At 38.6% G+C, this 12,489-nt stretch overlaps 1 protein-coding gene across 1 annotated transcript in view; it reads left to right on the top strand.

The window, feature by feature from the left end:
- The first annotated feature begins 324 nt into the window (after positions 1 to 324).
- LOC127788935 (transcription factor MYB1-like) overlaps positions 325 to 12,489 on the top strand; it is a 37,233-nt gene continuing 25,068 nt past the window's right edge. The window contains exon 1 of the mRNA XM_052317650.1: positions 325 to 818. Within this exon, the coding sequence (XP_052173610.1) occupies positions 470 to 818 (349 nt within the window). The 5' untranslated portion in view covers positions 325 to 469. The remainder of the gene's footprint in view (positions 819 to 12,489) is intronic.

The following is a 12,489-nucleotide window of genomic DNA, read 5'->3' as shown; positions in this document are numbered from 1 at the left end:
CTCAAATTTAAATGTTATAGGGTGATTTAAATAGAAAGGAAACACTAAAATATTTCATTTATTTTGTCTTCGGTAATCACATATAATAATTATATCTTATTTCCATACAAAATATATTTATTTCACCTTATTTAATTTTAATTTTTAAGTAATTTTATTAGTTGATAATAAATATATCATGTTTTAAAATAGTAAATGATTTAATAAAATTATTTAAAAATTAAAATTAAAATATGATAAAAATATATTTTATTTAAAGATAAATAAATTAAAAGAAAAAGAGAAGTCAATTTTGGAAGAACCAAAGTGAATGCAGAAATTTGGGGGGAAGAAAAGAAAAGAAAAGAGAAGAAACCCCCGGAAAAACACAAGCCCTATAAATCGAGTCGGTTGTCTTTCTTCACAGACAGACAGCGCCCAGAGACTGCGGCCAGGTAGAGTGGGGTGTTGTTAAAGAGCACGCGCGCCTATGCCCAGTGCCGGGGAGATGGAAGACGTAACCGTCTTAAGCGGAGACGACGCAGCTGCCAAGGGCGGCGCTGCTATTGGAGCCGCCGGCGACGTTGAAGGACCGAAGGACGACGGGAGCGGAAGCAGCGGCGGCGGCAGCGGCAACCGAGCGAGGAAGAATTCCGGGGACAGAGTGAAGGGGCCGTGGTCGCCGGAGGAGGACGCGATTCTAAGTCGTTTGGTTAGCAACTTCGGGCCGAGGAATTGGAGCTTGATCGCGCGGGGCATCCCCGGGAGATCGGGGAAATCGTGCCGCCTCAGGTGGTGCAATCAGCTCGACCCCGCAGTTAAGCGCAAGCCTTTCTCTGGTAATTTCGCTTTTATCTACCTGCATTCTCCATCAAACCGTCTGTTTTGGAGATCTGCTGATTGTGTGTTCTCTGTTTGCTCTCTGCAATGCGGTTTCATCAATTTCTTTTGCTTGTATGAATTGTGCTTGAAGCGTTTTTCTTGTGATGATCTCTATCTCTCTCTCTCGCATGACATTGATTTGCCCTTGTGGAGTTTTAGCTTTCTTCTCGTGCCTTTTGTTACTGAGATACTCGTCCTTTAACTTATTAAGAAAAGAAGAGAGAAAGAGAGTCAGTCGACCTTGACACTAATTTTCCTGGTGAAATTTAGGTGTGATGGCAGGGGTTTGGACCATTTGTACCTGCATCACAGGATTGCCTTCTCTTTTGGTCTCCAATCCTGTGGTATTATATTGTAGCAGTAACTTCATCTTTCTAATTAATTGTGTTGGGTTTTAGATCAATACATCATTTGACATCGAGAGCATTCAGTTGTTAAAACTTTAACATGGCTCTTCCCATAATTTTAAACCTTGAGGACACGTTACTTTCTGTATACACTAATCTAGTGTTTAAAAGTATGTTCTAGAGAAAACCAATGAAATTGTTTTTAAGATAATTTCATGCAACAATTTTAATATAGATCTTCCCATGATTTTAGACCTCAATGGCTCATTCCTTTTGTAAATACTAACCTATAGTTGGTAACCCAACAAAATGGTTTTAAGATAAGTCCGCACTAATTTAAAAAAGAATAAAAAAGGAATCGGAAAACATAACCAGAAAGTGGGAAGAAATGAAAATAAAAGTTGCAGGAAAGTTGGGATAACAGACAAGTGGTGCACTAGATGATTTTGGAAATGAACTCTCTATCATAGTGATAGTTTGTCTCATGCATTATGTTGGGTAGTGGTGGATGCTCAGTGATTTTGAGTCACAAAAGTGAGCATGTCATTTACTTACAAATAAGTCATGCACAGTTATCATAAAAGTTAGCATGTACAACACATTACAAAACAAGAAATTGGGAAAATTTGAATTTTTACAAGAATGAAAAATAAAAAGAACAAGAAAGTTAGGACAATGGACAAATGGTGCACTAGACAATGATTTTTGAACCCCCTATCTCATTGATAATGTGTCTCATGCATTTTGCCATGTAATTCTGGATGCTAATTGATCTTGAATCGCAAAGGGGCACATGCCATTTACTACTAAATAAGGCCTCATTCAATTGTCGTAAAATGTTACTATGGGTGACACACCTAAGGTCTTATTATCTTCTGTGCTATTTATGGTTGATTTCTAGTTGACAATCTTGTTTGCTTTACTAACATTTTAATGTTGTTCTAACTTTAGGCTTCAACAACATATTAAGCCTTAATCCTACTAGTTGGACTCGATTATATGAACTGTGACTTGTCAATCATTTCCCACTCAGTTTTTCTTGGTCTTTCTCTACTTCTTGTACTAAAAGACTTGTTCTATCCCATTCACTCTTTTCACAAGAATATCTATTGGTCTTCTTCTCATATGATTAAAACATTTTAATTGTGTTTCATGCATCTTATATTCAATAGAAACTACTTTGACCTTGTTCTGAATAAGCTCATTTCTACTTCTATATTTTCTTGTATGGTTGCACATCTATTATAATCAGTGCTATTAAAAGCCCAAGGTGCAAAAGGGTGTTGGAGTTTAAAGCGCAAGGCAAGGCACGCGTTTGATGGAACTAGGCGCATGCTAATTGAAAAAAATGAAAAATATATATTCTAGTTGAAGAATAAGAAATAAAATAGGTCATAACTCCTAATAACATATTCACAAGCATGTTATCAAGGAAATTAAAAAATTCAACATAAACTAATAAAAAGAATAATAAAAAAGGCCAAAAGCTGCAATTTAAAAGTTTTCAAGTCAAGTTAAATTAAATCTTAAACAATTTATAGGTCTTAAATCTTAATTAAGATTAATTAATTATTCATTTTAAATAATCTAAAAATCATCCTCATCATCAAGATGAAACATTTCTATATTTTCATCATTAGAAGCATCATCTCTAATATCATTTTCTTCTCCAATGCTACTCTCTCTCTCTCTCTCTTGTGCGCGTGTGCACGCGTGCTCCCTCTCTCCCAAAACAAGGGCTGCAATCAATAAATGGGCTTTGCCAAAATAGCCCCCTTGAGTGGAAATGGATGAAGGTAAGAGCCTGCATATTGAAATGTTTTCGAAAGTTTGATGTAGCTATTGAAAAAATTTAGAACTCAATTTAAAATTGAAAACTTGCTAAATCCAAACAATAAATACATGATTATGCATTGCTCTCTATTTCCAATGACGTGAAGTTCTTGAGGGAAAACAAATTAATGGAATAATATAAATATAAGAAAATCTATTAGAAGGAAAAGAAAATGAAACAATTTAATTTATTAACAAATGGAAATAAGAGACCTTTGTCTATTTATGTTGATATTATGTAGCACCACGGTTCCTCACCCAAAAGTGTTGGCTAAAGGTGACTCATGGGCTCATAAGGCCAAGTAATATGCTCAAGACCTCCTCGTGATGGACTCCCCTCCTTTAATACCCAGCATCCTCACTAGGCTAGAGATCCAATATTAATCAATTCGACGTGTCAACTGTAGAACACTTTCCTAGCTCACCCTCATAAGCATCCTTGGTTGGCACTAATATCACTTGTAACACCATGAGTCCCCACCCAAAAGTGTTAGCTACTAAAGATGACTTATAGGCTCATAAGAGTAATATACCTTAAACCTCCCTAGTAGACTACTGATGTGGGATTGGTTTGTGACATATTATCAATGGCCTTTAGGAATTAGACTAGTGTGAGCTTGTTAACTCAATATTCATGTTTAGATTTTGAGAGTTGTTTAAAGATTTCATTTAAGGGTTTGCACTACTATCATCTCCCAATGGGTCTAACAGTAATTTTTGATCAATAGAAGGACCGAGAAGGAAAGAGAGAGAGAGCAGTCAAGAGAGAACTTGGGAGAGAGAATGCAGAATTAGGGAGGAAGAAAGAATAGGGAGAGAGGAATTCAGGATTCTCTTAGAACTTGCATAATAATTCATGGAAGGAGGTCAGTGATATTTATAACTGATCCTAACCTCCCCCATGGGCAGATAATCGCTTACAAACGTTAGGGAATGTACTAGCTGCTGATGCAGCAACAAACTTGGTACAACCATATTCAGCCTACTTATAACATATACCACTTTCCACCCTCTACTATTTTTAATTACAGTTATCTTCCGCCTTACACGTTAGTACATGACAATCATTCCCCCCATCAAAATTTTCTTGTCCTCAAGAAATGGTAAGAAGGTGCCACTCTAGGAAATTGCTTGAGGAGATCTGGAAGGTACTCCCAGGTATTGTTATTTGGGTGAGGGTTAGACCATTGGACGAGGACTTGGTTGATGGGAGCCCCTAGTTTGTAAATGACCCTTCTATCCACGATAGCTGTAGGTTCTCTTATTTTGTCTCCAGCATTGGAAAATGCAGGTAGGGTTGAGCTCATCGATTATACCCCTACTGATTTCTTGAAAAGTGAAACATGAAACACCGAATGGATGTTTGAGCCTTTAGGTAGTTGTAGCATGTAGGCCACATTTCCCACTTTGGCAGTTATGGGAAATGGCCCATAGAACTTCGGATGTAACTTGGAGTTAGGCTTCTGGAGTAAGGCCCTTAAGCGTCCTGGTTGTAGCTTCAAATATACCTTCTCCCCCACCTAAAACTCCCTATCACTTCTCCTCCTATCTGCAAACTGCTTTATTCTATTCTTGGAGTTGGCCAACTCTATTTTGATTATTTGTAAGGCCTGTTGCCTTTGCTGGAGGTAAGCATCTAGGGCTGACACAGTGGTAGAGTCTCCCAAGGCTAGCAGCAAAGGAGTTTTGTAGCCATAGAGAGCCTCAAAAGGAGATCTCTTTATAGAGTTGTGGTGGTTGGAATTGTACCACCATAGAGCCGTGGCCAGCCACTTGTGCTAAGACTTGGGCTGTAGGAAGCAAGAGCACCTCAAATACATCTCTAAACATTGGTTAACTCTTTCTATTTGGCCATCAGATTTAGGGTGGTAGGCCGTGGACATGTTGAGCTTCACTCCCAATAACCGCATCAACTCTTTCCACAACAGGCTAGTAAAAATTCTATCCATGTCTGACACTATAGTCTTAGGTACCCCATGTAATTTCATTATTTGATCCATAAATAGCTTAGCTATTTCCTGGGTCGTGTAGGGATGAGTTAATCCAATGAAATGGCCATATTTAGTGAACCTATCCACTATCACCATGATGCAATCCTTCCCTTCCGATTTTGGAAGCCCTTCAATGAAATCCATGGATATGCTCTCCCATGGTCCTCCTGGAATTTCCAAGGGCTGTAGTAGCCCTGGGTATGCCACATTTTTTGTCTTGCACCTCTTGCAAGTATTACACCCCAACACGAACTCCATGACATTCTTCTTTAGCCTCGGCCATTGGAAGAGTTGTCTAACCTTATGATAAGTGTTCACAATACCGGAATGTCCCCCAAGGGGTGAGTTATGTAAGGCTTCTATTACCTTCCTCCTGAGCTCTTCATCATCCCGTATGACCAGCCTCCCTTGGTATTTGATCAACCCATTGGTCAATGTATACTCCGGCCTTGAGGTAGGATTTACCACCAATTGTTGCAGAATTTCTTGTCTACTTCATAACTTGAAACAAAATCTTGGCACCAATCTGGAACTACCAATGCATAGACAACACAAGTATCACACCCCAATACATAGACAACACAAGAAACAGCTTTTGCCCAAAAATATTTAGGCAGATTTTTATATTTCAACATACACCTCACCATGTCCATGATAGTTCTGTTTTACCTTTCGGCCACCCCGTTTTGCTGTGGAGTGTATCTGGTTGTCATTTGATGTTGAATTCCATGCTTTTAAAAAAAAAAAATCATTGCAAACAAGATATTCTTGGACTCTATCAGTTCAATCACTTTGCTTTTCAATAAAAACCTTGAATTTTTTGAAAACATCACATGCTTCTGATTTTTGTTGCAGCAAATAAACCCACGTTTTTCAACTTAGATCATCAATAAAGGTAATGAAATACCTTTTGTCTCCATGTGATGGAACTTCCACTGTGCACAAATCTAAGTGAACAATCTCCAACTAATTTGTGGCTTTCCAAGACTTGCCTACATGAAAAGATTCTCTGTTCTTCTTCGCCAAAACACAAGTCTCACAAACATGATCAAGAATATTAATAACAGGCTATTACGGTAGCTAACTAAGTAGTTGTTGTAATTAGGTTACCATTGCTTATAATGCTACCCTGTTTGGTATAGTTGGAGGAATATTCCAGCATGCCGTTAGCCAGTTATAAGCGCATGTGGGCAAGTTGGTTTTGGCACCTAAACTCAGCCTAGATCAATATAAACAATTTTGATATGCGCCAAGCTGCATATGTTGAATGAAATTGAAAATTAGTTTCCCTCCTAATTCTCTCTCAATTCTCTTTCCCCTCAGCTTTCATTATCTCTCTCCCTATTTCTCAATTCTTTTTCCCCTACAATTCTTAGTTTCCTGTGATAATCATTCTCAAACCATTGAGAATTCCCTTGTCAGATCGATAATTTGACAAATTGGTATCAGTGTCAGGTCCTGTCCGGAATTCGCAAAGGGATCAAGCAATGGCTGATGGTACTAGGATGAGACAAATGGAGGTGCAATTACAAGAAGTTTCGGTGTCGGTGGCCGAGATGCAAGGTAGAGTGCATACAATAGAAGAGAAGTTCAGATCAAAAGTGGATTGGAAGTTGGACGCACTGGCTGATAGACTTCGGGAAGATATGCGTTTGCAAATCAGGGAGGAAATGTAGGAAGTAAGGGAACTTGTTGCGCGATCAACTACAACAGTTCATGGTGATGTTTGCGGGTCAACCGTAGGTAAGGATCTCCCCTGATTTTCTACCCAAAGAACGATTGGAACCAACTTTACCGAGAATTGGTGCCAAAAACTGTAATGTGAAATTTTCGGTATTGGAGGGAGAACCAGCGATGGTGGAAGAGTTGGTGTTGGAGAGGAGGCAAGAGATGCCAAGTCGCTCGCATCATCTCGGATTTCTAGTACCTAAGCTAGAATTTTGCCGATATTCGAGGGTGTAAAACCCCGGTGGTGGTTAAGGCAATGCGAGAAATTGTTTGAGATCCATCATGTAACAGAGAACCAGATGGTGGCCCTAGCTGTGTCGTACCTCCATGGCACAGTGGACATATAGTTCCAAGGATGGTTCAGGGTGAGGGAGAGTTATAATTGGGAGGACTTCACACAAGGGCTGTGTGAGAGGTTTGGGGAGCGAGGCAGATGGGATGTAGTGTAGGAATTCAATTGCCTAAGGCAAGAAGGGACGGTGTTGGAGTACCAGGCAAAGTTCGAGGAGCTTAAATTTACGATGTTGAATAGGAACCCTTACTTGATCGAGGAGTCCTTTGTGTTTAGTTTCATAGAGTGATTATATGATGAGTTGAGGTCAGCAGTACAAGTACTTCGGCCAAAAACGGTGCAAGAGGTAGTAGAGGAGGCTTCTTTGCAGGAGATGACATTTAAAGCATTATTGAAGAAGCAAAGGGGACAAAATAGGGGAGTATAGGCCGAAGCTATGCAATATGGGGGCAAACCCATGGGGAAGTTGATAGAACAGAGGGGAGTAAGAATTGGTGCTGGCGTCAGGCATCCAACATTACCCCCAGCTTCCCAAAATATGCAGAACAGGGATAAGTTGATAGAACAGAGGAGGCTAGTTGGATTATGTTTTAAGTGTGGGGAGAAATACATACTGGGGCATCAGTGTAGGAAGCAACTTTTGTTGTTAGAGGGAGGAGAAGAAGAAGAAGAGGAAGAAATGGTTGTGATAGGAGAGGAGGAGGAGGAAGGCAGTGGAGCCATATCCTTGGATGCCATCAAGGGGGTAGCCAATAGAAAGATCATAAAGGTTGAAGGGAAGGTACAAGACAATTTCCTTATGGTCTTGATAGATAGTGAGAGCACCCACAGTTTATTGATGAGGTGATAGCCAAAAAGATGAGATGCCTAACGATCGGTACTTAGCCTTTGTCCGTGACAGTAGCAACGCGGACAAAGTAATCAGCAAATCAGCTTGCTTAGGATTTTGCTAGAACATGCAAGGGGAGGAATTCATGAGGACATTAGGCACTAAGCTCCTAATGTCTATTGCCTACCACTCGAAAATGGATGGACAAATGGAGTGAGTTAATCAGTGCTTTGAAGGATACCTAAGGTGCTTGAGCTTCTTACAGCCTAGAGGATGACACAAGTGGCAAGCAGTAGCGTAATAGTGGTACAATTCGAGCTACCATAGCTCTATTAAGATGACACCCTTCGAGACTCTCTATGGTTACAAACCAGACTTATTGCCCGCCTTAGGAGGACACACTACAGTGGCAACAGTGGAGGCTTATTTACAACAAAGACAAGACGTGATGAGAATGGTTAAAGCAGAGTTGGCCAAGGCCAAGAAAAGAATGAAGCAACTGGTAGATCGAAAGAGGAGTGAACGGGAATTCTTAGTGGGTGAAGAAGTATATTTGAAGCTCAGCCAGCAACACCTCAAGGCATTGACCAAACAACACATATCCAAATTGAACCCCAAGTGTTATGACCCCTTTTTGATTCTGGAGAAAATAGGTGTAGTGGCCTACCAACTACAACTGCCTAAAGATGCAAGGATACAGCCCCTATTCCATGTTTCTCTTCTCAAGAGAGCTGTGGCAACACATAGATCTACCCCTACCTTGCCTCCTATGATGGGAGAAGTACCAACAAATGCTGTACCAATAACTATTGTTGACAGAAGGTTGATCCACCGAAATGGGGTCCCTCTTATTCAGGTGCTAGTCTAATGGTCCTTTCTTCACTTGGACAATAACACTTGAGAATATTTACCAGAATTTCTCCATCAATTCCCTAATATAGCTAGCTTGCTACACATTTCTTGCAGACAAGAAATGCTTTAAGGGGCGGGGATTGTTACGGTAGCTAGTTAAGTAGTCGTTGTAATTAGGCAACCATTGCTTATAATACTTAGACCCTGTTTGGTATAGCTGGAGGAATGTCCTAGCATGCCGTCAGACAATTATAAGCGCATGTGGGCAAGTTGAGGCAACTATTTTGCTGCCTAAAATCAACCCAGATCAGTATAAACAATTCTGATCCGCGCCAAGCTGCATATGTTGAATGAAATTGGAAGGAAGTTTCTCTCCTAATTCTCTCTCAATTCTCTTCCCCCTCAGCTTTCGTTATCTCTCTCCCTATTTCTCAATTCTTTTCCCCTACAATTCTCAGTTTCCTGTGATAATCATTGTCAAACCATTGAGAATTCCCTTGTCAGATCGATAATCTAACACAGGCAAACCAAAAACAAGCTTTTTCCTTTCCAAATAATTCAATCCAGAGAAACAAAAATGCCCAAAACGCATATGCCACTGCCAATTATCATCAGTAATCATAGAACTGAAGCAAGAAAAAACTTCATGTTGTAGCTTCAAAGGAATTAGTCGATTTTGAGACATATTTGCCTTTGCTATCAATTTGCCATTTGCATGTATGATAGTACAATGCCTATGTTTAATCCATATGTCGTATCCTTTTTCAGACAACTGTCCCGTGCTCTACAAATTTTGGTGAAGCCCAGGAACATAAAATACATCAGAAATAAAATTGTGAGAGCCATCCTTTAGTTTAATAGAAATCCAACCTTTGCCCAAAATTGGCATTTTTGAAATATTGGCAAATGTTACTTCTGAATGGACTGATTCATATAACTCAGAAAATAGTTCCTTTTGCCCGCACATGTCGTTACTACATCCAGTATCCAAAAACCATGTGTTCTCATCTGTAGTCAAAGCATTACTATCCAAAAGTAAAGTTTCTAATTCATTAGAATTCTCACCGTGATTTTCAGCAACATTCCCCTAATTACCGTGATTGTTGAATTTCTTGGATCTGCAATCTTGTGTCCAAATTTTCCACAATTAAAGCAACGAAACTGAAACTTATCTTGCTTGGCATTATCTCCACCTCTTCCTTGGGTTGGACTGTATGCCGAATAATTACCACGTCCTCGTCCTCGTCCTCGTCCTCTTCCTCTTCCATGACCTCTACTGGATCCTCCTCTTTGATTGGTCTTAGCATTATTTAGAGTGACTTGACTCTTCAAAGCTTCTTCAATTGGTTTCTCTGACCTTTCATGTATCCTGAAAACATGGATTTCTACATTACCTTGCAATTCTGCAATTGTTATTTTATTGGTATCATGTGATTCTATGATTTAAGCCACCACATAATCATACTTCATTGGCATTGTTCGAAGAATTTTCTCAAGTGTAGCATTGTCTTCAATTTTGTCTCATACAATCTCATCTTATTAACAAGATCAGTAAGACGAGAAAAATACTGCTCAACTGTCTCTGAAATGGTCATCTCACAGTGATCATACTCTCTTTGTAAGGACTTCAACTTGGATTTCTGTGCCCCATCAACCCCTTTATATATGACAATCCCAATGTGTCCCACTCCTCCTTGGCTGTTTTGGCATTGACTATCTTGCCAAATATTGAATAATCAACACCTTGGTGAATCTGTCCGGATGCAAGTTGATCTCAGCGCTGAGAGTTTGCATCTGCTCCATCTGGAATTCCTGGATCAACAAAGCTCCAAAGATTTTTGTAATCAAGTTTCCCATCTAGTTTGGGACCTGACCAAACAATATTGAAGTTGTTCGTCATTCTTCACAACTGGGAAAATAAATATGCTGCAGGTTGTAAGGTTGACAGGCTCTGATACCAAACTGATAGAATCAACTAAGAAATCAAATTAGGAAGTTTGGGAAGAAGAAGAGAAAAACTGAAGTTCTTTGTTTATTAATTTGGCTCACAAAACACTGAATTACGGTGTCAATATAAACAACAAAGATTGTTGAGTTCTAACCTAGTCAAGAGGGGAGGTGAATTGACATCTTTTCAAAAACTCTAATGCAAAACTTATGCACGCATATATATGAAAAAACAAGTTTGATACAAACCAAAATTGTAGTTGAGAGTACGGGAGCATTTAAATACTAGATGAATAATATGATATCCGCCGGCTGTGCTAGTACGTGCTTTGGTCCAATATACTCTTCAAATTACAACTTGGTGAAAACAAGTGATTTAAATGCACACAATACCAAGTCTTTAAATAAACCAAATGGAATATTGAATGAATACAAAGAATGATCAATTAAAGCAAATCAGAATATAATCAAAATAACCATCAAGAATGTAGGCCTTAGGATTCGGCTACTTCAAATAGCAAAAGACCAAAAACAAACAAGTATAATCAAGCAAGCAAGAATAAATAAGAATGAAGAGAAGAACATAATGATGTATAGTGGTTTGGCCCTTATGGTTTATATCCACTACCTAAGGATTTCCTTCCTTAGGATTTTCAACCAAATCAACTATATGAAACTTTTGTTAAAACCATCGAAGCCTTCACCACCACCAAACTACTTCTGGAGTCTCACACTCACTAGTTTGGATTATGTACGCTCTTTACAAGATACAAGAATAGTAGTGATTGAGAAATATGATTCTCTCAAAAATAATACAATGAAGTGTAGAGAACTCTCTTAGTTTTCTCTCAAGAAGATAGAGGAAGAGAAAGTTCTAGAGAGAATGAAAATCTTGGCCAATAATGTAGAAAATAATAGGACTTCCAAAAGTTATTCCAAAGCCTTCAAGAGACCCTTTTATATAGTCTTAGAGTAGGCTTTCCTTGATCAATCTCAGCCCTCCATGTGTCAAGTCTTCAAGCCAATCTCAACCCTTCATATTGAATTCTTGATTTACCTTCCATAATCTGCTAACTTGATTGATCTTCAAGACCTTTGACTTTTGTTGATCTCCAATCAGCCTTGAATAAGCAAATCAACTCCAGTAATGCATGGCTGATTTTAAGGGTTAAAATATCATCAAAATCTTTCATAATTCTTGCAAAATCGTCCTTAAATAAGAAATGATCAATTCTGACTTCTAGTTGATCTGCAAACACCTTTGATTGTGCAATTGACCCCTTAGCTTCCATAACAAGAATAGTTGATTTGAAATTTGAATTTAAATCTCCAAATGGTGTAAAATGTAGCCAAATATTCTCAAATAATGAAGCACATTTGTCCAACAATGAAGATATCAATTATGACTTCAAAAGCTCTTAATTGATCAAGTTTCCATACTAAAAATGTTGACAAGTAGAGAATCAATTTGTGTAGCTGAATATATGCAAGATATCCTTTGAATATTCTCCCATAATGAAGATATCAATTATGACTTCAAAATCCCTTAATTGATCAAGTTTCCATACTAAAAGTGTTGACAAGTAGAGAATCAATTTGCGTAGATATATGCAAGATATCCTTAGAATATTCTCCCATAATGATGATAAATTCAGCCATAATGAGTAGGATACTTGATTTCATGATTTGAGTCTCCATATCCTTTTAATGAGAGAGAATCAGCAAAAAAGGAAAGTAATATCTATCAAGGTTTAACTTTCAAACCTTAATTTCCTCCATTAATGTTGTACAATAAGGCTGAATCTTTAA

Source organism: Diospyros lotus, chromosome 13 (assembly GCF_014633365.1).
Source record: "Diospyros lotus cultivar Yz01 chromosome 13, ASM1463336v1, whole genome shotgun sequence".
NCBI lineage: Eukaryota > Viridiplantae > Streptophyta > Magnoliopsida > Ericales > Ebenaceae > Diospyros > Diospyros lotus.
This window is presented reverse-complemented; position numbering and strand designations above follow the sequence as displayed.